A 26,610-nucleotide genomic window follows, 5' to 3' on the forward strand; every position below is an offset into this window, starting at 1 on the left:
TGGGTGGCTCAGTTGGTTAAGCATCCGACTTCGACTCAGGTCATGATCTCACGGTTTGTGAGTTGGAGCCCCGGGTCGGGCTCTGTGCAGACAGCTCAGAGCCTGCTTCCGATTCTGTGTCTCCCTCTCTCTGCCCCTCCCCTGCTCACACTCTGTCTCTCAATAATAAATAAACGTTAAAAAAAAAAATTTTTTTTTTAAAGACACCAAAATTACCTCTTCCCCGCTTTCCCACCTTTTACATTTACCTGCTGATACCCATTCTTAATGACCTAACTCACTGTTCCTGTCCCCCCTTCAGGCTAGCTGGGTTAGACAGTCCTCTCTTGTGCTGCCAACACGTGTCGTCCCACGCACATCCCTGTCGGTGCGCTGGTGACACTGTTACCATCTCTCTGTACCCTATTCAACGTGAAATACCCACTAGACCAGGATTCCCTTGAGATGATCACGATGGGCGTCTGACCAGCTTTACCTGTTGGAGTGTTTAACTGCATTTTGCCAGAAGGAAGGGAGATTTTTTGCTGGGGAGTGTCGCTCCTGAGACGTCGTCTTTGTTGCTGGACCTTATGTATCCATATATTCCATACTCCATCCCCCCCCCACCCCCCCCACGGCCTGGCACATGACGGGCGTGTAGCAAGCACATGTTGAAGGCAGGTGAACAGCAGATGATGTGACACCTAGAAGCTACTTCAGGAAGGGAGCAGGAGCGGTGCGGTGGAAGAGAACGTGGCAGTAGTGGGGCGATCCACCGTTGAAGGCGAAGCGTGTTTTAGCTGTAGTATGCATCTGAAGACACTTCTTGGTCTTAGGACCAAGATCAGATTTGGTGCTTAGTGCTAGGAAAAGAAAAGTGTGCATCATGTTTTGGAAGTTGAAACGTGTCACTGTCAGAAATCCAGGTTAAGGATTTCCCATGTGCCTTTCTGATCGTCTTAGAGGTGACTCAGATGCTCTGTAGAGCATATGGGTGATGACATTCAGGCACTGAAATGAGCATTTCTTTACAGACTCCCAAGAAGAGTAACCGGAAATCTCCAAGCTCTTCTAAAGCGACGCCGAGACGGTTCCCTCGTATGCCACGAACTCCACTGCGCACCCCTGAAAGGTGGCAGAAACCCCCTACCGAAGTGACCCCTGCGAAAAAGGCCATTTTTGAGGAGTCCTTGAAAGACTCCTCACAGGACTGGGGCTCACCATCTCAACCAAAAGTCACTCCTCAGAAAGGCTGCTCCCTGGCTAAAGGAGGAACCTCTCCTCTTGAAAAGAAGATCCCAAGAACCCCCAGAAGGCCAGGTGGTCAGCCAGCTGGATTTCTGCGGAATTCTACTTGGCCACTCTCGGTGACCTCCAGTCCAGAAAGCACCCCCTGCCCCGCAGCCCCCAACGGGACCGCAGGTCTGAGTCCTGCCGGGTCCTCTCCGCGAGCGGCAGCCTCGGGGGTGGGGGGAGAGACGCCTCCGGACCAAGAGCACCACCGTCCCTGTGTCCCCGGGGCCTCCCAGGCAGGGGAGCTAGCAGAAAAAGGAGAGGAGAAAGCCGCCTCCACCCCCGGGAGCCCGGGGATGACAAGTCTGGTGCCTCCCCCATCTCCTCCTCCAGAGAAGCCTTTCACCTTTCCCTCAGGCAAGGTTTCCAAGAAGAGTCCATTTCAGAAATTTTCGACGAACTCTCCTTCCCCCGGAGAAATGGACTGGAGAGAGCCCTGGAAAGCCCCCAATGTAGCCTCACCTCTCTCCTGTCCTGCTCCCTCAACTCCTCCCAGAATCCTGCAGAATGCCCAGTCTGACCCCGTACCCGCTCTGCCCCCTTCTAAAACTGGAAAAAGGTGCAGAGAGCCCTCAGATCTTGCAAGCAGCTTCCTGGAACACCAGCCTAGTGCCTCTGCTGCTCCTAGAGAGGCCCCAGCTGACAGCACAGATGCCAGAAAGGACCAGAAGGAAGTGAGCCTCTCTCTCCGGTCTTCCCCTGAAAGACACAGCTACCCCGGGCTTGGCTTCAGGAGGGACTGGCGTCTGTCCTCTCCTCTGCTGATGGCGAGTGACACAGAGTATCTCACTCTCCTGGACGAAGCACAGCTTGACGGCAGTGATGGCTTGAAAAGTGATGTGGCACCAATGGGAGAGGAGAGGCAGTCAAGGACGATGGTTGCCAAGAAGTCTTCTCCGTCGAGCCCTGGGGTTCTTCCATCCCCTCGTTCCTGTGGGCCTGGCTCTCCCCCGACACCTTCCTACGACCTGCGCTGCACTGCAGACAGAAGGCAGCGCCAGGCCGCCGCGCAGCTGGAGGATCTGCAGGCGTCGGCTCGGCTTCCAGAAGCCCCCGCCAGCCCGCAGACCTACGAGGTAGAGCTGGAGATGCGAGCTTCTGGCCTGCCCAAGCTTCGCATCAGAAAGATCGACCCCGGCTGCCTGTGCGAAGCTGAGTCCCTACGGAGGGCGGGGAGCTCCCGGGGCGACGAGAGCTCCCTCCCTGGTGTTGGCCTGCCCCGGGCTGGCAGGTCCTCAGGGAGACCCGAAGCCACCTACGTGTCTCCCCCCTGCCTCCGCCCCTCACACAGCACCCCTGGCAAGAGCGGGGGACAGATGTACATCTGCCAGTCCTGTACCCCCACCCGCGGCCCCTCTAGCACCCCCTCTCCGTTTCAGACAGACGGCAGTGTTCCTTGGACCCCGTCTCCCAAGCACAGCGGGAAGACCACTCCAGACACCATCAGAGACTGGCCCCGCAGGAAGCGGGCAGTGGGCAGCAGCTCTGCTGCGAGGAGCGAGGTCAGCGCTGACCTCCCTGCAGGGGTGTCCCTCCTCGAGCCGGAGAGGAGGGAGCGAGGCCCCGAGCTCGGCATCAGCAGAACTCCCCTCTTGGGGGATTTTGAGCTCGAGGGGGTGTGCCAGCTGCCCGACCATTCGCCTCCCGGGGACAGTGTGCCGAAGGCCGAGGAAGCCTGCTCCTGGGGACAGTTTGGGCTGGGTTCCAGGAAGAGGCTCCTTCCTGCGGAGGAGGAAATGGAGTGTCAAGCAAAAAGAGCGTGTGACGGGCAGAGAGGAGACCCAGAACTCAGCAAGAGCGAGGAGCGGTCTCCGGGCGCGAGCGTGCTGTACCTGCCCTCGACGGGGGACGACGAGGTGTTCTTTTCAGGTGAGGCTGCCGCCGTGGGTTTTGGGGGTTGGGGGGAGCGCCTCAGAGCTGCTCCTTGAAGAGGCCCGGGCCCCGTGGCGTGGGGTACCACGGAGCCGTGCTCACCCTGCGTCTCTGTAGGTTCCACGCCTTCTCCCGGCTGTGCCGTGCGGAGCGGCGTCTCTGCCAGCGGGCTGCAGGCCCTGACCCAGTCTCCACTGCTGTTCCAGGGGAGAACGCCTTCCTCTCGGTGGAACGATGCCAGAGGTAATTGTTCACGGAAGGTCCTGAGGAGTGACTGCTGGGTGCCTCCCCGGGGTCAGCTCGGGGCTGCCAGGCCGTCTGGGGGAGGAGTTCTAGGGAAGGCCGGGTCTGGGACAGAGGACCGTCCCTGCAGGGTCCCGTGCTCTTCCCAAAGAATCTCCGCATTAGAACCCCATGGTGTAGTTACGTGCCGTCCTCAGATCCTGATGTGTTTTCTTTAGCTTCTTGAAACTGTGACAGATGTGGACATCCCACATCCTGTGTGGCGGGGGTGGGCCGCACGCTGGCAGCTTTCCCACAGCGGGTTCCACGCTTCTGTACGGGAAGCTTCTGTACTGTGGTAGATGGAGGACTGGCTGTCGTGATCAGACTCGAGGCTTCCCTTTCCTCGACCCCGTGGCTTGCGTCTGCTGAGTGCATGGGTTAGAAAGGTCTCCTGGAACTGAAGGGGAATGCAGGAGTGGGGGGCCTTTGGTGGTTCCTCTCCCTTGACACTCAGACATAAATCACGTGAAACAGCATAAACCCCACAATCTGAGCCAAAAAGAATGTACGAACCCAGCTGAGGGAGTTCAAACTGCAGTACTTAGCTTTTTCCATTATTTACTGCCGTCCAGTCAGTGCTGACGGTGGGGGGCGCTCACACAGCCCGAGAACCTGCAGGCAGTGCTGGTGTCAGTCCGTCTTCGGGTGTAGCCTCTCCAGTTCAAGCCCGTTTTCTTTTGTTCTGTCCTCAGTGACTTCCTGCCCACTAAGTCTTTCTGCCTTTCTCTAGATGAGGATATGGATGTTTTCCCGGCCACGGCAGAAGACTCTCCTTTCAGCCGAGCCTTGTCCAGGAGACGCCCCATCAGCAGAACTTACACACGGAAGAAGCTGATTAGCTAGTGAGGCTGGAACCGGTTGGGGGACTTACATCCTCAAACACTACGGAGCGTGGCCGGAGCCACCGTGTCCCCAGCACAGAAGACGTGTTCTGAGTGGTCTTCTCCGGGTTGGAAGTTCCAGGCTGCTCTCTGTCCCACGTAACCCTGGGCTTGCTGCACAGAAACAGGAATCGCCAGGGCTCGGTGGAGCCAAGGGAGTTCAAAAGAGGAAGCTGCAGTCAGCCCGGTCCCCATGCCTCTTTGTGGTCAGCTGTCAAATTCTTTACTCCCTCTCCGGGAATCCAGCCCTACCCCTCCTTGGGGAGGTGGTGTCGCTGGGGCTGGGAGTCAGGCAGCAGGCAGGAACTGTAAGACCAGGCGCTTATTCCAGCCCTGCCCTCCGAGAGACCAAGGCAAGTCAGTCAACTGCCCCCGCCCCCCGCCCCCAGCCCCTTCGTGGGTTCTTTATGAAGCTACTGTTAGGCTGGGACCCGGAGACCCCGGCAGGGCTCACGAACTAAAGCACCACACACAAAAACGAAGGCGGTGGCAGACAGAAGAAATTTCTTGCCTTCCCCGTATAATAATAAAGTCCTCTCTTGCTACTCAGTGCATTTCTGCTTACTCACCAGGGCCGAGCTCTGGTGGTTCCTGGAACAGCCACATCCCCAGGTCTGCTCTGAAACTCAGCCAGTGCCCAACGGTCCTCACCGTGAGTGGGGAGACGCACCGGAGTCGCACAGAGGCCCGGCGTGTCCCAAGGAGCAGCTTCTGGGGACTCCTGGTGGGGGTCCCGGTCCACAGTTCTGAATTGGGCCTCAGGGGCTCTAAAAAGCCTTCACACCTGTCATGTTCTCAAATCTGACTCGTGTCTTGTAAATCAAACCAAGTAAAAACTCCCATTCTTCCCTTCAGAGTCTCATTTATTATAAAATGGTTTTACAAAAGTCTAAAACTATGCCAAGCTTCCCACTTCCCACCATATACATAAGACCATTTAAAACACAACCCGGTTGCCACTCACTGTTGTGTGTCCAGCACCGGCTGAACCCCAGCACTGTGGGCACCCGCACGCAGGTCTGGGACCAGAATTGCCTTTTGGGAACTCTCAAGCCAAAAGATGGCAATCCGGTACCGGAGCTCAAAGAAATGAGGGGCAGGAATTTACAGATGAAAAAAAAGGAGTCTGATCCACTGGGGCTGGTGGCCCAGGTTCGCCGATCCCCGCTGTGTCAAGATCAGGACCCGGATTTGGAGGGAGGGCTAAAGGCCGTCTTTCACGAAGCGAAGGGGGTTGACCGTGCCCGGGAGCGGGCTCAGCCTCCCTGCAAGGCGGGCTCTGCGCACAGCCTACAGCGGGTTTCTCCGGACGTCGATCATGCCCGAGCTGGCCCGGCGCGGGTCCCGCCGGGGCTTGGGCAGGGGCCCGGTGTTCCAGGGCAGGCCCGCCTCACCCACGGGGGGCGCCCGCCCCCCTAGGGGCTCCTCGGCGCCGCCCTGCTCCTCACCGCACAGGCTGGAGCGCTTCCACGTCAGCGGCAGCGGGGCCCGGACCAAGTCCCGCACCTCGTCCCGGGCGCGGGGGCCCCCCTCAGGGAGGGACTGCTGCCAGAGAAGCTCGGGCACGGGGCGCAGCTCCTCTTCGTTTCCGGGAGCCGGTCTGCTCTCCAGGCACAGGGCCCTCTTCTCCCCACCTGTCACCGAGACCAACGACACTCGTCAGAAACGGAGGCCTCAGCTCCCCTGTGGGAGATGCCCACGGAAGAGCGGAGGTTAGAGGGGTTCCCAAGCCTTCCCGGAGGCCGGCCCAAACCGGGTCAGGTGAGCCTCACCCCTGCTCTGGCCCGCCGCACTCAGGCTACTGAGCTTCTGTTTCAGTTCCTGGTTCATCCACAGGTGGCGGCCCAGCTCCTTCTCCAGCGCTTGGATCCTGGTCTCATACTGCCTCCTGCTGTCCGCTAGCCCCTCGCCGAGGTGATCTAGACGGGAGGGGACGCGGAGGAGGAAGGAGGGGAGGGGCGGAGGAGGAAGGAGGGGAGGGGCGGAGGAGGAAGGAGGGGAGGGGCCGCGGGCGGGGGCGCCTCACCTCGGCTCTGCTGGAGGAGAAGCTGCATGTTCTGCTCGTGCTCCTTCTGCTGCAGGGTCAGCTGGCGGTCCATCTCCAGGCGCTGGCGCTCCAGGGCCACCTCCAGCCAGTAGACCAGCCTCTGCTGCTCCTCCAGCTGCATCTCCAGCTCGGAGAAGGCGATCTGCTGCTGGTGCTGCTCCTCTCGGAGCGTCACGACCTGTCCCAAGACCCAGCCGGGCTCAGCCCCCAGCGCGGATCATCCCCGACCGGGGCGGCAGGTACTCAGGTACTCGGCAAACTTGTAGCTACTGCCCCCCACGGGCGGACGTCACTAAGGAATCACCAGGGTGTCCCGCTGAGCCAAGACCTGGCCTCCCACACATTCTCAACAGTGTTCTAGGCAGGGATTTCCAAATGACAAGAGTCAGCTGTCAAGAGGAAGCTTACTTCCTACCCCTGCCTCAAGCTCCTTCCGAGTCCCAGACTCCTAAGCCCGCGGGCGGAGCCTTGCTGAGGCCCAGCTTCTCAAGCTCCGCACTACTGACATTTCAGGCAGGGAGTCTGTGGTTGTGGGGACCTGTCCTGCCTGCTGTAGGGTTAGCAGCATCCCTGGTCTCTACCCTCATGGCTGTGAGGACCGGAAGCATCTCCAGACTCGGCTAGATGTCCCCTGGGGGAAAACCATCCCTGCTGAGAACCACCGATCTGGGTGCACTGAAGGGGCCAGGAGGCCGGAAAGTGGGGGGAGAGGAGACCGGGTCTTCGTTTCACTAAGAAAGTTAGGGTTTAAGGAGGAGAGTCTGAGGCAGCCCTGGAGACTGGAGCAGGCCCTGATTCTGTCCCCGCATCTGGGAGGAAACAGACCCCTGTCTGGAGCTGCCAGCAGACCCCTCCCCCACACAAGTACCAGACGGAGGTGGCGGAGGGCCCGGGAGCCGGTCACCCACCTTGTCAAAATACTTGCAGAGCAGGGCTCTGGTCTCCGAGGACGAGAGGTAGCTGAGCTTGGCCATGAGGTTCATCTCACACTGGGACAGCAAGGAGGCCGACGCCCGCAGCACCCGCTGGCGGCACGTGATGGCCTCATTCTTGTATTCGATGGCAGCATCCAGGGCCTCGATGGCCTCGTCCAGCTGGAACAGCGTCCGCTCCTCCTGCGGGACACGGGCGGGCGTGGAAGGGGAGGCCCGGGTGCCCACACCACGCACACCCACTCCCCGGATGACGGCCCTGGGCAGACGGCACCAGCACCCAGCCACGGGGGAGACGCTCTGTCGCCTCATCCTGAGCTCACAGCACATCCAAAGTGTCCCTGACTGGTATGGCAGGGACAGGAAGCTTCCGTCACAGCCCCGACCCCGGGGGAGGCCAGGCTCTGCTGACGGGCTGCTCTCTGGTGTATCGCCTGTCGCGTGATCTACAGAAGCACAGAGCGCTCTACGCCAAACAGAAGATACGGCGGGTCTGCTACGGGCACCAGAGGGCCACCGGGGTGAGTTTATTGCAAGAAGGCTCTCTCTGCTGCTCAGGGACTGGCCACGAGGCGCAGGGACGTGCTGCCACCGCTCATTCCCACACAGGGAGCCAGGGCGTGCGGGCTGACACGGCTCAGGACACAGAGCGCCCCCAGGGTCCAGCCGGGCAGGAACCGCGAGGGCCAAGTCCGTGCATCCCTGCTGCGGGGGCCGCAGTGGGAGGAAGGGCCAGGCCAGCACGCCCGCTGCGGCCACCCCACGCCCTGGGTCTCACTGGCAGGGAAAGCGTGTCGGGGAGCAGCAGGGCCCGGCCCTGGGCCGGGCCGAGGCCGGGCAGGCTGCGGAGGTCCGGGCCGCGGGGCTCACCTCGGGCGACAGCAGGCTGCCCCTCCTCAGCTTGCCGTCGATGTCCAGGCGCTGCTTCAGCAGCGAGTCCTTCTCCTGGCGCAGGGCGTCGATCTCCCCGCGGAGCCGCTGCTGGCTCTGGGCGCTGCCCTGCCGCAGCTGCCCGCTCTTCTCCGACAGCTCCTTCTCCAGGTGCTCCAGCCGGCTGGACACTCGCACGATGTCCTCGCTGAGGGCCTGGGGGCGGCGCCACTGGGGGTCAGGGAGGGGGCGGCCCCACCCTCGCAGAGGTCACAGAAGCGGCCCAGCCACGGGATGCTACGGAGGCTGCGGGCCTTTCCCTCAAGAGCCCTACAATCCGGGAGTACCGCCCGGCGGGAGGGCCCGGCTCTCGACTCTGCGGCGGCTCGGCCAGTGGGGCCGGTGGGACCAGAGCCTCGGAGGAGGGACCCCCAGAGACGGCCCCGAAGGATCCCAGCAAGCATGGGAAAAAGCACTCCTGGCAGAAAGGGGGCAGCACCGGACAATCCAGCAGCGCCCTGAACCCTGCTGGACTTCAGAGCACTCTGGACCCCCGTGGGCACTGAGTCCGAGCACCTGCTCTGGGTCTGACATCCCCCCCTTTTCCACCGTCCTGGCACCACTGTGATTCCACCGGCCGAAGAGGGCACTGGCTCAGAAGCTCCTTACTCAAGAGGAAGCAGTGACGCAGGGGGGACAGAGTACTGCTCAGCGGGGAGGCCGCCGTCTGCCCAGGTCTGTCGGCCTCCAGCGCCTGTGAGGCCTGCGTCTCCCTGGTCATCCCCCTTTCCACACCTGCTGTTCCTTGTTGGCCTGCACGGCCCCCGGCAAGTGCAGAGGGCGAGACGAAGGGGACGGAGCCTCACGTGGCTGGAACTTGCCCGGCAGGGACATCACCCGGAAGAGCCTCCCCTGGCAGGGTTGTCACCGGGAGGGACCTCCACGGGAGGGGGCCACCCGATGGCCTCTCACCCGGCAGGACCTCACCCGGCACAAACCCCGCTGGCGGGGCCTCACCTGACTGGACCGCAGGCGCTTGCTCTCCAGCCCCGTCTTCTCCTGCATCAGGGCCTCCTTCTTGGCCAGGATGGCCTCCCGCTTGTGGAGCTCCTCCCCCAGCTCCTCCAGTGCCCGCCGCTGCTGCAGGACCTTTTCCATCTCCTGGTCCAGCCACTTCTTCTGCTCCTCGATCTTCTGACGGGGGTGGGGGAGGGAACTCAGCTCTCACCCCTGGCCCCACGGGCCCCCCGCCCGGGGTCAGTGGGGGAGAAGGGTGCGCCCCCCCCCCCATCCCCCACCTCCGCTGCGCCCCAGGGGGACCGAGGCAGCCGACGGGGGCTCCGGGGACGCCGGCCTGGCCCGGCCCACCTGCTGCTGCTCCAGGCTGACCACAGAGCCGTTGCTGCCGCTGCGCCGCTTCCTCTGGAACGCCGCGATCTCTTCCGTCTTGATCTTCAGGATCTTTTGCTGCTGCTCGTGCCGCCGCTCCAGCTCCTGGGGATGCGCCCGGCGAGCAGCTCAGGGGCAGGGTCCCAGGGGGGCGGGGGGGGGGGGGCGGGGGGCCTGCGTCTCCCCAGAGCCCCTCCGGAGATGGCCTCGCCACCCACGTCTCCCTGGGACTGGGCTCCTGCGGGCCGCCGGCCACGGGCACGGCTCACCTCCTGAGTCCCGCCCGCCTCGCGTGCCCTCCGGCTCTCCTCATTGTCAGGGGCGGGGACAAACTCAGGAAGGCCGAGCCGCCAGCTCGGGAGGTCCCGCGGCCGCGAGTCCCGGCGACCCCGGGCGCCCCCGACCCGACCCGACCTTGACACGGTGCTGCCGCTTGTTCATCTCGGTCTCCAGGCGCCGCTTCTGCTCCGTCTCCTCGCGAAGCCGCCTCTGCAGCTGCCCCTGCTGCTGCCGCATGAGCTGCACGTGCCTCTCGAGCTCCTGCAGCCGCTTCTCGCTCTGGGCCGACAGCGACGCCAGCCGCTCGGTCGCCTGCTTCTTTTCCTTCAGCACCTGGACCGACACAGCCTCGGCTGGGCCACCACGAGATGGCACCACCCCCGACACTCAACCAGGGTGGGCAGGACCGCAGGACGATGGACGGAGAGAGGGACGGACGGAAGGGCAAACAGGCCAGTGGGTAATGGACTAATGACGGCAAAAGATGGTGGCTACCAGGACATTTTCTCTGTACGAGGCACACATCACCTGCTCTGTGGGTATCAAATGATCCTAACAATCCTATGGAAAAAATAGGATTATCGTTATCCCTACTTCGCAGACTAGGAAACTGAGGCACAGAGAGCTCAGGAAACTTGACCGAGGGCACAAGGCTACTAAGTGGCAGGGCTGGGATTCAAACCCAAGCAGTCAGGCTCCAGAGCCCGTGCTCTTGACCATTCTACTGAACTGTCTCTTAGACAGCTGAGCTGAGGAAGGGAGGCGGGAAGGGAGGGGGGGAAGACGGATGGACAGACAGCTATAAAGTTTGGTGGATGGAAGGGTGGGTGGACAGATGGATGGGATCATACAAGGGTGAAAAACAGGGTGGGGGCGCCTGGGTGGCTCAGTCAGTTAAGCGTCCGACTTCAGTTCAGGTCGTGATCTCAACAGTTCGTGAGATGGAACCCTGGCGCTGGGCTCTGCGCTGACAGCCCGGAGCCTGCTTGGGATTCTCTCTCCCTCTCTCTCTGACCCTGCCCCACTCACACTTTCTCTAATAAAGAAATCAATCTTAACGACAAAACAGATAATACATGGATCAATAAAAGGCCATAGAAAGACGAATGGATAGATGGATAAACGGACAGTTAGTCACATCAACTGATAAAACGTGTTGGGGAAGGTCAGCAAAAGGATGTGATCTCCCATTGACCCATGAGCTGGACCCGGGCGATCAGAGGCTCCTCACCCCCCTTCCCTGTCCTTGGAATGTGGGCCACACTTGGCTTTCCTGCTCCCAGAGGCAGCTCCAAGGACACGGCCTCGAGAGGGTGACGAGGCGCTGAGAACGCTGCGTGTACACGACTGAACCCGCGTAGACCTTTTCATGAACTTCTAAGATACAGCAGGTGGGCCCGGGGATCCACTCATCCTGCTGCCACCCAAGACGAGCCTTGTAAATAAGTTCCCTTTGCTGATTAAACCTGCGACTTCCCCACGGGGAGTGGCTGCCTCTTTCATAGCTTCTCCCGCCCTCTGCATGCGGGGACCGGTTTAAAGTGACATCCGGGAAGCTCGCGAGCAGATTGCCACGGAAAATGGCAGCAGGCGAAACCTGGAGTCGGCCAGAGACCTGGGTGGGGAGAGGTGGCCCCTATGTCAGACGCTCACGGATGGCCGCATGAGCATGGGGGCATCCTTAAAACGCTGATTTAGGGGCTGGTTTGGGAAGCTGCACGGCACGCCGGGGCAAAGAAGGAAGAGGTAAGGCTATTCTGCTGCCCGCTGGGCTGGAGTGCGGGGTAAGGGGTGGGGGGTAAAGACCTTATAAAGCTACGAGGGCACAAGATGCCTCTGATTGACATCCGGGTGCTTGTGACCAAGCCTGATTCAGATGCTAAGAGCTGGAGTCTCTGAGAAGGTGAGGAGGATGAGGAGGTAACTGAGGAGGAAACAGACAAGATGCCCCATGTCTTCTGACCCTGACACAAAGGAAAAATTTCCTTTACTTTTTATTTTTTTTAAGTTTATTTATTTTGCGAGAGCATGAGCGTGTGAGCTGGGGAGGGGCAGAAAGAGAGGAAGAGAGAGAATCCCAGGCAGGCTCCACGCTGTCAGCGCAGAGCCCGACGCAGGGCGCAATCCATGAACCGGGAGATCATGACCTGAATCGAGATCAAGAGTCAGACACTCAACCAACTGAGCCACCCAGCGCCCCACAAAGGACAAATTTAAATAGCAATTACCCCAAACTCCTTGAAGAAAACTTGCATGCTTTGTCCCTTGAATTTGTAAGTCTTAGCAATTCTTAGTAAATCTTAGTCTTTGAAATATAAACACCCCAGGACATGACCAAAGCATTGCCCACAGAGACTGTAAAAGGCAAAGTGGGGCGGGGACCTTTTAAAATACAGACTGCTGGGGCACCTGGGTGGCTCAGTCGGTTGAGCATCGGACTTCAACTCAGGTGATGATCTCACGGTTCAGGAGTTTGAGCCCTGTGTCAGGCTTTGCACTGACTGCACGCAGCCTGCTTTAGTTTCTCTGCCTCCCTCTCTGCCCCTCCCTGCTTGCGCACGCTCTCTCAAAAATAAACATTTAAAAAATTAAAATAAAACGATAAAATGCAGACTGCTGGAGGAGTTCCCTTGTCCAAAATCCAGTCCACAGCCTCTGAAAGATCACGAATATCAAAGCTCCAGCCATGTGAGCGGGCTGGTTCATGGCTGGAGCACTGAAATGAAAGCTGAGAGAGTCGTAGGAGGCCGCTAAGCTCACCTCATCTCATGGATGCAACTGGAAAACACATGGGAGCAAACAACCCAGAAAACAACCAGAAGACAGGCAGAACAAACCAAACTAAATGAAGAGAAGACACCCGTGGAAGAGGGTGGGAAGGGCGGAGACACGGTGGGAGCTAGATGGACCACAGGACCGTCCATGGGAAAGGGGGACACCAAGGAAGCGGAGAAGGGACAGAAACAGACCCTCACACCAGGGAGCCTGCCCGGGGAAGATCAATCACCCTAACATTTGGCTTTGAAAACCAGAGGGGCCAAATTTTGAGAGTTCTTAAAAGTAGTGGGACTTAAAGCATGGAACTTTAGGAGTGCCGGGGTGGCTCAGTCAGTTAAGCATCCAACTCCTGATTTCGGCTCAGGTCGTGATCTCAGTCATGAGACCGAGTCCTATGTAAGGCTCTGTACTAAGCATGGAGCCTGCTTAAGATTCCCTCTCTTTCCCCTCTGCCCCTCCCTGCTTCACGCACACTCTCTCTCTCAAAATAAATAAATAAATAAAAATTAGAATTTTAAAACTCAGCGGGCTCAGGTCTGGGAGAACCCAAGGGCCACAGGAAGTGGAGTCCCACCCTTAAAGAGACAGCACAACACACAGGCATGGAGATACAGACAGAAGCAGGAGTTTGAAAAATGCCCAGGGCGTATGGAGGGACAGTCATTTACTAATCTGGAGGGACAGACATCACTGAGGGACTCCTCCAGGAACAGAGGACCTGGCAGGTGCCATTTCCACGCTCTGCCCCCCCCCCCCAGCATCAGCACACAGCCCCTCGTGGGGGCCAGCGCGACACCAACACTCACTGCCTAACTTACACTGAGCCTCATCCCACGGCGCTCCAGCAGATCTGCCCCTGCAGCCAGACCTGCCTCAGTCCCAGCAAGACAGGACTCCTCCCCCAGAAGGCGGGCGCAAACCTTGCAGACACCACGCACCCCGCACTTTACAGATCCACCTCCTCCGCCCCCGTGGCGGGTCCTGGACATAGTAGCAGGAGGTCCCCTCTCACAAGAGGACAGCTCACAAACCTCGCTAAAACTGGACGCCCTGCCCCTGTGCACGTCGCAGACCCGTCCGCTCTAATATGCTCTGGGCCAGAGCCCATCCAACCCAGGCCACAGCCTGGCAGTGTGGAAGCAGCCCCCACAGAGGCCGGCACTACTCCAAAGTGACTCCTGCCCCAGAGAGATGGGAAGACAACCACACTAGTCTGACTGCGGTGCCAGCAGTGGGCTGGGGGCAGACAGATGGTCTTGCTGGAGGCCGTGCGCATCCACAAAAGCTTCTCGGGAAAACACAGGGAAAGGGCCCTGCAGTTCGGTGCTTCCACGGCTCTGGCAAATCCCTGATCTGACTCAAGCCCGGCGTGGCCCCAGACTGGCCCACTAACGGCACAGGGACCAAACTCTGCCCACAGCAGACAAAGAGAGCCCCTGCAGACCACTGGACGGATGGCAAAAGCGGCCACAACAGTCAGGTGCACACGATGCACATGTGAGATATTTGTGAAGCACCAGGTTCTGGTGAACGGGGGACACTGCACTACAGGACCTCTTCCTCATGAGGCCACACTTTCAAGAGCAGAGGATGTAGCTGGCTTTCCTAACACACAAAACCCGACCCAGAGTTAGACAAAATGAGGAGACAGAGGGATGTGTCCCAGATGGAAGGACAGGACAAAATCACAGCAAGAGGCCGAAACAAAACAGAAATAAGTAATATGCCTGATAGAGGATTTAAAGTAACAGTCATAAAGATACTCACTGGACTTGAGAAAAGAGTGGAGGACATCAGTGAGACCCTGAACAAGGAGACAGAAAACATAAAAAGAGAACCAACCAGAAATGAAGAACACAATAAATGAAACTAAAAAGACACTAGGGGGAATAAATAGCAGACTAGAAGAAGCAGAAGAATGGATGAGGACAGAGTAATGGAAAGTAATCAAGCTGAGCAGGTGAGAGAAAAAAATTATGCAAAATGAAAACAGATTTAGGGAACTCCGCGACTCCATCAAGTGTGGTAACATTGGCATTATAAGGATCCCAGAAAGAAAAGAGAGAAAAGGGCAGAAAATTTATTTCAAGACATGATACCTGAAAACTTCCTGAAGCTGGGGAAGGAAACAGATATCCAGATCTAGAGGTACAGAACTCGCCCCATAAAATCAACTCAAGGAGGCCCACACCAAGACACTGAGTAATTAAAATGGCAAAAAGTAGTGATGGAGGATTTTAAAAGCATCAAGAGAAAACAGTTACATACAAGAGAAACCCCATGAGACCATCAGCTGATTTTTCAGCAAAAACTTTGCAGGCCAGAAGGGAATGGCATTCACAGCACTGAAAGGAAAAGTCTGCAGCCGAGAATAATCTACGCCGTAACACCACCATTCAGAATAGGAGGAGAGAGAAAGAATTTCCCAAACAAAAGCTAAAGGAGTTCACAACCACTAAACCAGCTCTGCAAGAAATGTTAAATGGGACTCTTTCAGTGGAAAGAAAAGATCATAAGTAAGAGTAAGAAAAGTAGGAAGCATGAAAGAAGTAAAAATAAGCATATCTGTAAAAATTAGTCAGGGGACTCACAAAGTAAAAGGTTGTAAAGTATGACATCATAAATCCTAAAATGTGGTGGGGAGAAGAGTAAAGAATGGGTTCAAACTTAACCGACCGTCAACTTAATATAGACTGCTATTTGTAGAAGAGGTTAGATATAAACCTAACGGTAACCACAAATCAAATACCAGGAATAGATATGCAAAAAATAAAGAGGAACGAATTCAAGTATATCATTAAAGAAAGCCAACAAACTGGGAAGAAAAGAGCAAAAGAATAAAGAAACTGAGAGGAACTATAAAAAACAACAATAAAATGGCAATAAATACATACCTATCAAAAATTACTTTGAATGTAAATGGACTAAATGCTCCAATCAAAAGACACAGTATTGGGGCACCTGGATGGTTCAGTTGGTTAAGTACTCGACTTCAGCTGAGGTCATAATCTCATGGTTCATGAGTTCAAGCCCCGCATCAGGCTCTCTGCTGTCAGTGCAGAGCCTGCTTCGGATCCTTTGTTCCCCTCTCTCTCTCTCTCTCTCTGCCGCTCTCCCTTCCTCTCTCTCAAAAATAAGAAAATATTAAAAAAAAAAAAAAGACACAGTGTGACATGGATTAAAGAAACAAGACCCACTATATACTGCCTAAAAGAGACTTATTTCAGACCTAAAGACACCTGCATATTGAAAGTGAGGGGATGGTGGGATGCCTGGGTGGCTCAGTCACTTGAGTGTCCAACCCTTAGTTTCGGTTCAGGTCATGGTCTCATGGTTCATGGGTTTGAGCCTCACATTGGGATCCACTCTGTCATCGCAAAGCCTGCTTGGGATTCTCTCTCTCTCCCTCTCTGCCCCTCCCCTGATCATGCTCGCTCTCGCGCTCTCTCTCAAAATAAATACACTTAAAAAAAAAAAGTGAGGGGATGGATGTGATAAGAAAGCTGGGGTAGTAATGTATTCTATCAGACAATATAGACTTTAAAACAAAGATTGTAACAAGAACAAGGAAGGACATTACGTAGTCATTAAGGGAACAATCCAACAAGATAGAACAATCGTAAATATTTATGCACCCAACATGGAAGCACCCAACACATAAAGCAGTTGATAACAAAAAGTAATTAATTAATAGTAATACAATAATAATAGGGGACTTTAACACCCCACTTACATTCATGGACAGATCATCCGAACAGAAAATCAACAAGGAAACAGTGGCTTTGAATGACACACTGGACCAGATGGACTTAACAGATATACTCAAGACATTTCATCCTAAAACAGCAGAATACACATTCTTTTCAAGTGCACATGGAACATTCTCCAGAACAGATCACACATTAGGCCACAGAACCAGTCTCAACAAATTCCAAAAGATCAAAGTCCTACCATGCATCTTTTCTGACCATAACTAAAAATCAACCACAAGAAAAAATCTGGAAAGAACACAAATACATGGAGGTTAAATATGCTACTAAACAATGAGTGAGCCAACCAAGAAATCAACAACCTATATGGAGACAAATGAAAATGAAAACACAATGGTCCAAAACCTTTGGGATGCCACAAAAACTGTTCTAAGAGGGAAGTTTATGGCAACACAAGCCTACCTCAAAAAGAAAAAAATCTCACATCAACAATCTAACCTTATACCTAAAGGAGCAAGAAAGAGAACAGACACAATCCAAAACCAGCAGAAGGAAGGAAATAATAAAGATTAGAGCAGAAATAAAATAGAGACTAAAAAAAATAGAACAGATCAATGAAACCAGGAGCTGGTTCCTCGAAAAAAATCGACAAAATTGATAAACCTTTAGCCAAACCTATCAAAAAGAAAGCAGGGGAGGGACTCAAAATCAGAAATGAAAGAAGAAAAATAATAAGTGACACCACAGAAATTATACAAAGGATGGTAAAGAGAATATTAAGAAACATGATACACCAGCAAATTGAACAACCTAGAAGAAACGGATAAATTTCTAGACACATAACCTACCAAAACTAATCACCAAGAAATAAAATTTGAACAGACTGATTACCAGCAATGGAATTGAATTGGTAATTAAAAAAAAAAAAAACAAAAAACTCCCAGCAAACAAAAGTCCGGGATCAGATGGCTTCACAGGAGAATTCTACCAAACATTTAAAGACGAGTGATACCTATTCTCAAACTATTCCAAAAAATAGAGGAAGGAAAGCCTCCAAATCCGTTCTGAGGCCAGCATTACCCTGATACCAAAACGAGTCGAAGACATGACCAAAAAAAGAGAACTAGATGCCAATATCTCTGATGAACATAGACAAAAAAATCCTCAACAAAGTACTAGCAAACCAAACCCAACAATATATGTAAAAAATTATTCACCATGATGAGGTAGGATTTACTCCTGAGGTGCAAGGGGTGGTTCAACAGTCACAAATCAATGTGACACATTACATCAATAAGAGAAAACAACCATACGATCGTTTCAATAGATGCAGAAAAAGCATTGGACAAAGTACAACATCTATTTATGATAAAAATCCTCTACAAAGTAGGTTTAGAGAGAACATACCTCCTCATAATAAAGGCCATATATGAAAAACCCACAGCTAACATCATGCTTAATGATGAAAAACTGAGAGCTTTTCCCCTGTGGTCAGTAATAAGGAAAGTATGTCCACTCTCATCACTTTTATTCCACATAGTACTAGAAGTCCTAGCCACTGCGAGCAGACCAGAAATAAAAGGCACCCAAGTTGGTAAGGAAAAAGTAAAACTCCTATATGCAGATGACATGATACTATATATAGAAAACCCTAAAAATTCCACCAAAACACTACTAGAACTGATAAATTAATTCAGTAAGATCACAGGATACAAAATTATACAAAAATCTGTTGCATTTCTATACACTAATGATGAAGCAGCAGAAAGAGAAATTAAGAAAACCCTTTCATTTACAACTGCACCAAATAATAATAAAATATGTAGGAATACACTTATTCAAAGAGGAGAAAGACCTATACTCTGAAAACTATAAATCACTGACGAAAGAAACTGAAGATAACACAAACCAATGCAAAGACATTCCACGCTCATTGATTGGAAGAACAAATATTATTAAAATGTCTATACTACCCAAAGCAACCTACAGATTTAATATAATCCCTACCAAAATGCCAATTGAATTTTTCACAGAGCTAGAACAAACAATCCTAAAATTTGTATGGAACCATGAAAGACCCCAAATAGCCAAAGCAATCTTGAAAATGAAAAACAAAGCTGTGGGTATCACAACTCCAGATTTCATGTTACATTACAAAGCTGTAGTGATCAAAACAGTATGGTACTGGCACAAAAACAGACACATAGATCAATAAAACAGAATAGAGAGCTCAGAAATAAATCCACACTTATGTGGTCAATGTTTAACAAAGGAGGCAAGAATATACAATGGGGAAAATAGTTTCTTCCACAAATGGTGCTGGGAAAACTGGACCGTCACATGCAAAAGAATGAACCTGGACCACTTTCTTACACCATCCACAAAAATAAACTCAAAATGGATTAAACCTAAATGTGAGACCTGAAACCATAAAAGTCCTAGAAGAGCACACAGGCAGTAACATCTCTGACATCAACTTCTTTCTAGATAGATCCCCTGAGGCAAGGAAAACAAGCAAAAATAAACTATTGGGATTTCATAAAAATAAAAAGCTTGTGCAAAACAAACAGTAAACAAAACTAAAAGGCAACCTATGGAATGGGAGGAGATATTTGCAAATGACATTTACAATCAAGAGTTAGCATCCAAAATATATGAAGAACTTACCCAACTCAACACAAAAAAATACTCCCATCAAAAATAGGCAGAAGACATGAACAAACATTTCTCCAAAGAAAACAGGTAGACGGTCAACAGACACACGAAAAGACGCTCAACATGACTGATCATCAGGGAAATACAAATCAAAACCACAATGAGGTATCACCTCACACCTGTCAGAATGGCTTGATGTAAAAAGACAAGAAATAAGTGTTGGTGAGGATGGGGCGGGGGGAGGAACCCTCATGCACTGATGGTGGGAATGCTAATTGGTGCAGCCACTGTGGAAAACAGTATGGAGGTTCCTCAAAAAATTAAAAATAGAATTACCATATGATCCAGTAATCACACTACTAGGCATTTACCCAAAGAAAATGAAAACACTAGTTTGAAAGGATATAAGCACCTTATGTTTACTACAGCGTAATTTACAATAGCCAAGATATGGAAGCAACCCAAGTGTCCATCGATAGACGAAGGGATAAAGATGTGGCGTATATGTACAATGGAATATTACTCAGCCATAAAAAAGGGATGAGATCTCGCCATCTGCAACAACATGGATGGACCTGGAGGGTTTCATGCTAAGTGAAATATGAGAAACGCAAATACTGTATGATTTTGCTTATATGTGGAATCCAGAGAACAAGTAGCACAAACAGACCCATAAATACAGAGGACAAACTCACGGTGGCCAGAGGGGAGGGGGAGGCGGCACGGGTGAAGGCGAGTGGGAGGTACAGGCTTCCAGTTATGGAATGAATAACTCATGGGGCAAGACACAGCATAGGGGATAAAGTCAATGGGATTGTAACAACGTTGTGTGGTGACCGATGGTAGCTACACTTGCCGTGAGCACAGCATAGGTACACACTTGGTGCATCACTGTGTTGTGCACCTGAAACTAATATAACACATCAACTATACTTCAAAAAAAACCAAAACAAAACAACCCAGCAGACTACAGTAGTAACAGATAAAACCACTCTGGCTGGGTGGACTAAAGTACTCCCCCAGGCTTTCATACATGTGAGTGATCAACCAGTAGGGCCCGTGCCCCATATGCCAGACTGGGGCCTCTTGCCAAGGCACCCAATCCCGTCGAGGTATGGAAGTCATGGGAAACAGCCACTGTCTCAACTCTCACCATGGAGCCATGTGCTGTGCTGCTGAGAACACCAAGCCCCACCACGCCTGGGAAAGGGATGGTCTACCAGAACTTGCCTAGGGTGTCCCATCTGGATGGGTGAGTTACTTCGAGGGGACTCCTCAGTCTCCACTGGGATCCTGTTGTCCTGCTACAAGCCCGACCTGGTGAAACGCACTAGACGCGGAATGGTAAATGTGCCACTGGGAGAGGGAAGAAGGTGGGAGTCCTGGTTGGGCACATCCCCCAGTCCATCTCTTCACGCCTGGCAGAGCTGCCTCCCCCAGCCAACAGGTACGGTACGCACGACCAGGTCAATATCCTAAAGCTGCGAACTCCCCTCTCCTCAAGGCCAGGCGGACGCTGTTTTCCAACAGTACGATCGTTTGGCCGCCATCTTGGTTCCCTCCACTGGGCTGGAGGACAGTATAGCACACAGAGAAGCCCTTACTAAATTCATCTAGCAAGCTTAAATGACAGCCAAAGAAGCCTGTCCTCAACACTGAAAGGTCTCTGATGAGAACAGCTATCCTCCAAAATATAATGGCCTTGGACATTACTGTCCTACGAGGAGGCCCCTGTGCCATTATCCAAACACAACGTTGTGTGTTCGGCTAACGTGTGATCCTTGTTGAATCTAGTTGACCCATGAGCTGGGTGGACCCAGGTGATCAGAGGCTCCTCACTCCCTCCCCTGTCCTTGGAACGTGGGCTCTGCTCGCCTTTCCCACTCCCCGAGGCGGCTCTAAGGACACGACCTTGAGAGAGTGATGTGGCGCTGAGAACGCTGCGTGTACACACGACTGAACACAGTTCAGGGAGCCTCACAAACTTTTAAGATGTGGTGCGCGGGTGCGGGGATCCACTCACCTTGCTGCCGCCAAGACAAGACTGGTATGCAAGCTCCCTTGCTTAGGAAACCTTTCTACCTGGGGTGGCTGCCTCTTTCTTTGGTCTCTCCCTGCCCTCTGCACGCAGGGACCCATTTCAGGTTACACCCAGGAAGCTCCGGAGGGGGGGGGGTTACCAACCAACAGCGTGATAGACAGATGTTCGAGTCAGACAGACTGACGGCCCGAGGGGTAGACAGAGAAGACGGGACGGAGAGAGAAGTGGCCGGGGAGCTGGGGGGGAGGGGAGGGGGGCTGCATGAGGAAGGGGTAGCTTGCTTTCGATGCCCACCCTTCCCCCCTCACTGGGCTGCAGGCAGCACTGGCCTCCCTGCCTCTGCTGTGTTTACAGCTGAGACACCCCGCTCAGCGCTGCTGACTTCTGTGTAACACCGGCCTCACCCTGGGAGTCGGAGGTCGTTCCCCAAGCCAGCCAGGGGCTGGGCCACGAGGGCCTGAGCGCCCACGGGTGCCGGTGAACCTGGCCTCGGGGCCCACCTGGCTTGATCCCAGGCCCCAGCCACTGCCCCGGGATCCCCACACTGACCTGCACCTGGCTCTGGGCGACAGCGACCCTCTTGCGGAACTCCTGGAGCCGGGACCGCTCGCCGGCGTCCTGGGGCTCCCTGCCCTCGAGCTCCCGCAGCTGCCTCTGGCTTTCGCTCAGCTCCGCCCGCACCTGCTCCGCCTCCTGCTCCAGCTCCCGGATGTGCCGGCTGTGCTGCCGGTTCAGGGCCTGGGCCGCCTTGCCTGGAAGAAAGAGCGGGGGCCTCATCAGCACAGGCAGTGCCTCTCCCCCAAGGGGACCATCGCTCGGCTCCCCTGGGAGGGGTTCCAGACCTCTGTCAGCCATGGTCACCTGTGGGGGTTTTGCCAAGCGTCTGTACCACTGGTACCGTGAGTTATTTACTATATTTTCCTTCAAGCCACTTACTTTTTCAATTAAAATTAGCCTCATCCATAGCAATGACCCACAGAAATTAGGGGTTAAACTGGCTTTATTTTTTTAAATGTTTGTTTTTGTGAGAGAGAGAGAGAGAGAGAGAGAGAGAGAGAGAATGCACGTGCATGTACGCAGGGGAGGGGCAGAGAGAGGGGGAGACAGAGAATCCCAAGCAGGCTCCGCGCTGCCAGCACAGAGCCTGACTCGGGACTCAAACTCACGAGACGTGAGATCGCGATCTGAGCCGAAGTCAAGAGTCGGAAGCTTCATCGACTGAGCCTCCCAGGTCACCCCTAAATTGGCTTTGATTTTTACCTGCCACCTACTAACAAATACACACGGTTGGGCCTGCATGTAATTAAGCCTCCCGAACTGACTTCCATTGGCGGGAAATCTGGCGAGCGGAGGGACGAGTTAAATACCACCACAAGGAAGCCAATGGGCAAGTCCTGAACACGAGGGGTTTGGGACAGTCTCCAGGACTGTGAGGAGACAGGAGAAGGGATGCTTTAGAGACCTCACGAGCACGGTGTGGGACATGTGTGGAGCTGGGTGCCAGCAAATCAGCTGTCCACGGACTCTGCCAAAGACCTGAGGGAACAGGCTTGTGCTCTGGGCGTGGGGGGGACGTGGAGCTTCGTTAGACGTGCTCATGGCACGTCGGTTAACGTGTCCAAAAAGAGGCAAACTGAACGGTGTGGGGGTGAGATGACAAGATGCCTGGGATTTGCTTCAAGACACCTCAGCGAAGACAAAAGAGACAAAGGAAAGGGATGTATGGGAGAACCTCGTGACGCTAAATCTGGGTGACGGGCGCACGGGGCCCTGCTGTGCCAGCCTTCCTCCTCTTGTGTTTGAAATTCTTCATGATGCATTTTGTAAACATTTATTTATTTTTGAGAGACAGACAGACAGACAGACACAGAATCCGAAGCAGGCTCCAGGCTCCGAGCTGTCCGCACAGAGCCCGACGTGGGGCTCGAACCCACGAACCGTGAGATCGTGACCTGAGCCGAAGTCAGACGCTCAACCGACTGAGCCACCCAGGCGTCCCTTCATAATGCATTTTGTAATAAATACACGACCCTTCAAATAAAAAGGCTCAGCTGCTTCTTTACATGTGTCACCAGTGGCAGACGTAGCATGATTTGGGGCCATTGTTTGCACCCTAAGAGTAGGGGATCCTGTGCCCAGCAAGGTGCCTAACACGGCAGGCAACTGACAAATACAACTACCGCTACCACGAATAGGTATTGCTTTCTGAGAACCGGTCTTAGCGCTTCAGCTGAATGAAGTCCCTTCAACGGCCCAAAAAGCAGGTACAATTACTAGCCCCACTTTAGAGAGAAGGAAACAGAGCCACAGAGGGGCTATTCTACTTGCTCAAGGTCACACAGGCCCAAGAGGCTGAGTCGGCTACCACACTAAGTCACCTGGTCCCCGCTCCTAACCACCCTCAGGCGGGAGGCCCGCCCGAAGGCCCACTGCCTCACCTGTGCGGACCAGCTCGCCAATGAGCTCCTCCTTCATGCGGATGTTGATGGCCAGCTCCCGGATCTTCTGTTGGGCTTGGGCCAGCCGCCGCTCAGAGGCCGTGGCAGCTGGGGTCCGGCGGGGCCGCGCCAGGGCCTTGCTCCCACCGGCTACTGTAACAAGCCCGCCGTCAAGGCCACCATCCCAACGATCAGTGGGGCAGGTGAGGGGGGAGGGGAGAGGCACGCCCCGGGCAGGGGCGGCGAGGCATGGCGTGTGGACCGTCTGGGACAGCCAGTCCAGGATCACGGAGGGGAGGGTCAGAGCCCTCTCTGCACCAGGCCCAGCTCACCTCTGGGCCCCGGGATGGCTGCACCCGGTTCTTCGGGGTGAAGCTCTGGGCCCTTCCCGGCACATGGACTTCCTGGGCGGGCCCCCACCCTCTGGCTCCACTTGTTGATCCCGTTCCTGGAAGACAGAAGCAGGACTCAGAGGAAGGAAGAGAGGCCACTGTGGTCTTCTGTCCTCTCAGGGTCAATGGAGCCTCGGGGCGTCGGCCTGGCAGAACCGAGGCCAGGGGGCTGGGCTGTTGGGGGCACCGAAGGCCGCCGTGAAGGCCGAGAACCAGGAGGCCTGGGGCCCACCCTGTGGCGTACTCACCCCACCGGTTCCAAGCCCACAGTCCCCATCTGCTCTCCCCATCGGACAGGGCAACGGAGGTGAGGGCTTCCTGAGACCACAGTGGGGTCCTCCTCCAGCCCAGCCTGGGTCCCGAGGTGCTTTGGGTCAGGTGGGCAGCTGGTCCCACTCACCTGCGCAGGTGCGGGGGCCGCAGGGGCGGCTGCCCCTCCTCCTGCCCCTCCTCCTGCTCCTCCTCCTCCGAGGCAGCTGAAGAGCCGCTCCCCTGGCTGTCTGCCTCTGCCAGCAGCTGGGCCCCAGCCTCTCTGCCATTTGTCACCTGCTAGGGGAGTGCCAGGGTTTCAGGACAGAAAGCACCCAGGGCACCGTCCATCAGCCATTTTCCATCATCAATCTTTGCTCGTGCCTATGTCCGGCCCTGCCCGCCTTCCTCACAGCCCTGCCAATCCCAAGCGAGAGTAGGAGCTTCCTCCCAACCTGCCAGCGCCTTCTCCCCTGTGGCGCCCATAGCACCTGGGACTCCACGGGTGACAGTTTGCCCTATCTTTGTATACAGCTCACCAGCAGTGCCCTGCCAGAGTGGTGGATGTATAACAGACTCCGGTCAAACTCACACCCTCCCTCCCCGCAATGCCTTGGGCTTTTACAGCTGAGATGACCCAGAACTTTCAGGAAGATGCAGGACAGCCTTTGTCCAGAAGGTCCCAAGTGACTAGAAGGCCGGGCTCAGGGAGATTAGGGCTCATGGAAAAGTATACTTGCAAAGACAGAAGGGGTGGCCTCAGAGGTGATAAGCCCCCCATCTCTGGAGGTGTGCAAGCTTTCCATCCAGCGCCTGAAGCCCAACTCCCTCTGTAACCTCCTCACTTCAAAAATCTCCAGCCAGCCCAGGGATGCCCAGTGGTACCAGACCCTTCTGAGCGGCCCTACAGAGTCCCCCAAATTTTGGCTCTTTCTCTAGGAGCACTGGAAAGGGGTATCTCACAGCTGGTCCCGGGAAAGGCTGGATACATTCGGCAGCACCGCCCTTCCCCTGCCCGAGCCTGTCCAATGCGAGACACCCGGCCTCGTCACCTCCTCACCTCTCCCCAGTTCTCAGGGCCAACTTCATCTCCAGGAAGGCAGACGGGGGGCACCATGCCCAGCATGTGGCTGTGGGCACCGCCGAGGGGGGCTGTGTGAGGCCGGGGCGCAAAGGAGCCGGCAGACAGGCCCTGTAGGAGCCCTGGGGCCCCCCAGCCAGGCCGCACCAGCTCTAGCCGCAGCCGAAGCTCCGCCATTTCCTGCTGCTGCTCCCGAAGCCGGTCGCTCTGGAAGACATGTTCCGGGTGCTGATGGGGGGTGCGGACGGGGAGGGTGCCGGGATGCTGGCAGGCAGAAGTGCGGGAAACTGAAGAAAGGGGCCACCCCACCCTCTCTCGGCTAAAACTGAGGAGGGCCAGATACCTCTGACCACTTGTTGCCCAAACACACACATGCACACCAGTTGTTCAGGGTCAAGCTCTCGCCCCACCCAGCTAGCTCCAGGTCAGTCCTCCACGTTCATGCCAGTCACTGCCGCCAGAGGGCGCCGGGAGCAATGCTGACCCCGTTGCCTTGGGACGACGGGGACCCGTCCGACTGCCCCTCCAGTCCCACCTCTCATCCAGGGTCATGGCCGTCAGGCACAACCACCCGCACCATTCTCTTCCTCACCTCCACGCTGTTGCTCAGCTGTGCCCCCTCCATCTCTTCCCACCCTGCCAGAAGCCCGCCCTGGCTAACTCCCCCTTCTCCCCGGAAGCTCAGCTCGATTTCACCTTGAGGAAGCCTGCCCCCACCTGCAGTTTGTACTGCTCCATGGCGTCCTCCAGGGCCGCCAGAAAGTCTCGGTTCTCCTCCTCCAGCCGGGCCACCTGGCTCTGCAGGGCGAGCAACTGCAGTGCCCCATCTTCCTATGATAGGGGCAAGGAGAGAGGCTTCAGGGGCAGGAGCCGGCGGACAAGCCTGCCTGTCTCTGGGACACCCGGCCCTCTCTCTGCCCTGCCAGGGGTTCCCCTAGTCCAGCTTGCTACTCTGCTGCAAGCCCTGCCTGCAGTGGGGCTCCAGAGCCCACCCAGCCTGTGGTCCCCTCTGCAAGCTATTTGGGCCATCTCTTGGATTATGAATCATACTTTTATTAACAATAACAACGGCATCGCTATTATTGGGAACCCACTGAGGCTCCACTAGCGTGCTGCGCTGGGCACTTGGTGCACCTTCGGCCCTTACAACAAGCCTAGGAGGTAGGTACCCACGTTATCCCTGTTTCACAGACAGAGACCCTGAGACTCGGGAGGGTAAAGGACGTGGTCAAGGTCATCAGAATCGCCTCTGAATCCGGAATGCGCTGCGCTGATGGACAAGGGGCAGGGGCGCCGCTGGCCGTATGAAGACGGCTCCCTTCCCCGCTCCCTCCCTCCCCGGGGCCACACCTGGCCCTTGGCCACCTTCGGCCCGCCGCCGGGCCCCTGCGTGGCCTGCTCCTCGGCGGAGGCGCTCTCGATGCCGCTGTCGGGCCCGG

The 26,610-nt window shown here is 55.2% G+C and overlaps 2 protein-coding genes and 1 non-coding gene across 3 annotated transcripts in view; 1 reads left to right on the forward strand and 2 right to left on the reverse strand.

Moving 5' to 3' along the window:
- The window catches only part of TICRR (TOPBP1 interacting checkpoint and replication regulator), a 48,737-nt gene extending 43,687 nt beyond the window's left edge, over positions 1 to 5,050 (forward strand). Inside the window, exons 20-22 of the mRNA XM_049614276.1 lie at positions 1,014 to 3,141; positions 3,262 to 3,387; positions 4,160 to 5,050. Of these exons, the coding sequence (XP_049470233.1) occupies positions 1,014 to 3,141; positions 3,262 to 3,387; positions 4,160 to 4,272 (2,367 nt within the window). The 3' untranslated portion in view covers positions 4,273 to 5,050. The remainder of the gene's footprint in view (positions 1 to 1,013; positions 3,142 to 3,261; positions 3,388 to 4,159) is intronic.
- A 102-nt stretch (positions 5,051 to 5,152) lies between these two features.
- Positions 5,153 to 26,610, reverse strand: part of KIF7 (kinesin family member 7) — a 26,789-nt gene continuing 5,331 nt past the window's right edge. Inside the window, exons 6-20 of the mRNA XM_049614179.1 lie at positions 26,522 to 26,606; positions 25,889 to 26,002; positions 25,151 to 25,378; positions 24,242 to 24,390; positions 23,782 to 23,897; positions 23,450 to 23,602; positions 21,561 to 21,763; positions 9,963 to 10,160; positions 9,528 to 9,653; positions 9,177 to 9,353; positions 8,160 to 8,375; positions 7,266 to 7,472; positions 6,337 to 6,535; positions 6,083 to 6,229; positions 5,153 to 5,944 (exon numbers count right to left, since the gene is read on the reverse strand). Coding sequence (XP_049470136.1) covers positions 5,601 to 5,944; positions 6,083 to 6,229; positions 6,337 to 6,535; positions 7,266 to 7,472; positions 8,160 to 8,375; positions 9,177 to 9,353; positions 9,528 to 9,653; positions 9,963 to 10,160; positions 21,561 to 21,763; positions 23,450 to 23,602; positions 23,782 to 23,897; positions 24,242 to 24,390; positions 25,151 to 25,378; positions 25,889 to 26,002; positions 26,522 to 26,606 — 2,662 coding nt within the window. The 3' untranslated portion in view covers positions 5,153 to 5,600. The remainder of the gene's footprint in view (positions 5,945 to 6,082; positions 6,230 to 6,336; positions 6,536 to 7,265; positions 7,473 to 8,159; positions 8,376 to 9,176; positions 9,354 to 9,527; positions 9,654 to 9,962; positions 10,161 to 21,560; positions 21,764 to 23,449; positions 23,603 to 23,781; positions 23,898 to 24,241; positions 24,391 to 25,150; positions 25,379 to 25,888; positions 26,003 to 26,521; positions 26,607 to 26,610) is intronic.
- Positions 22,921 to 23,005, reverse strand: TRNAR-UCG (transfer RNA arginine (anticodon UCG)). The gene has a single exon. It is a non-coding gene; the product is annotated as a tRNA-Arg (tRNA).

This window comes from Panthera uncia, assembly GCF_023721935.1.
Source record: "Panthera uncia isolate 11264 chromosome B3 unlocalized genomic scaffold, Puncia_PCG_1.0 HiC_scaffold_2, whole genome shotgun sequence".
NCBI classification, from domain to species: domain Eukaryota; kingdom Metazoa; phylum Chordata; class Mammalia; order Carnivora; family Felidae; genus Panthera; species Panthera uncia.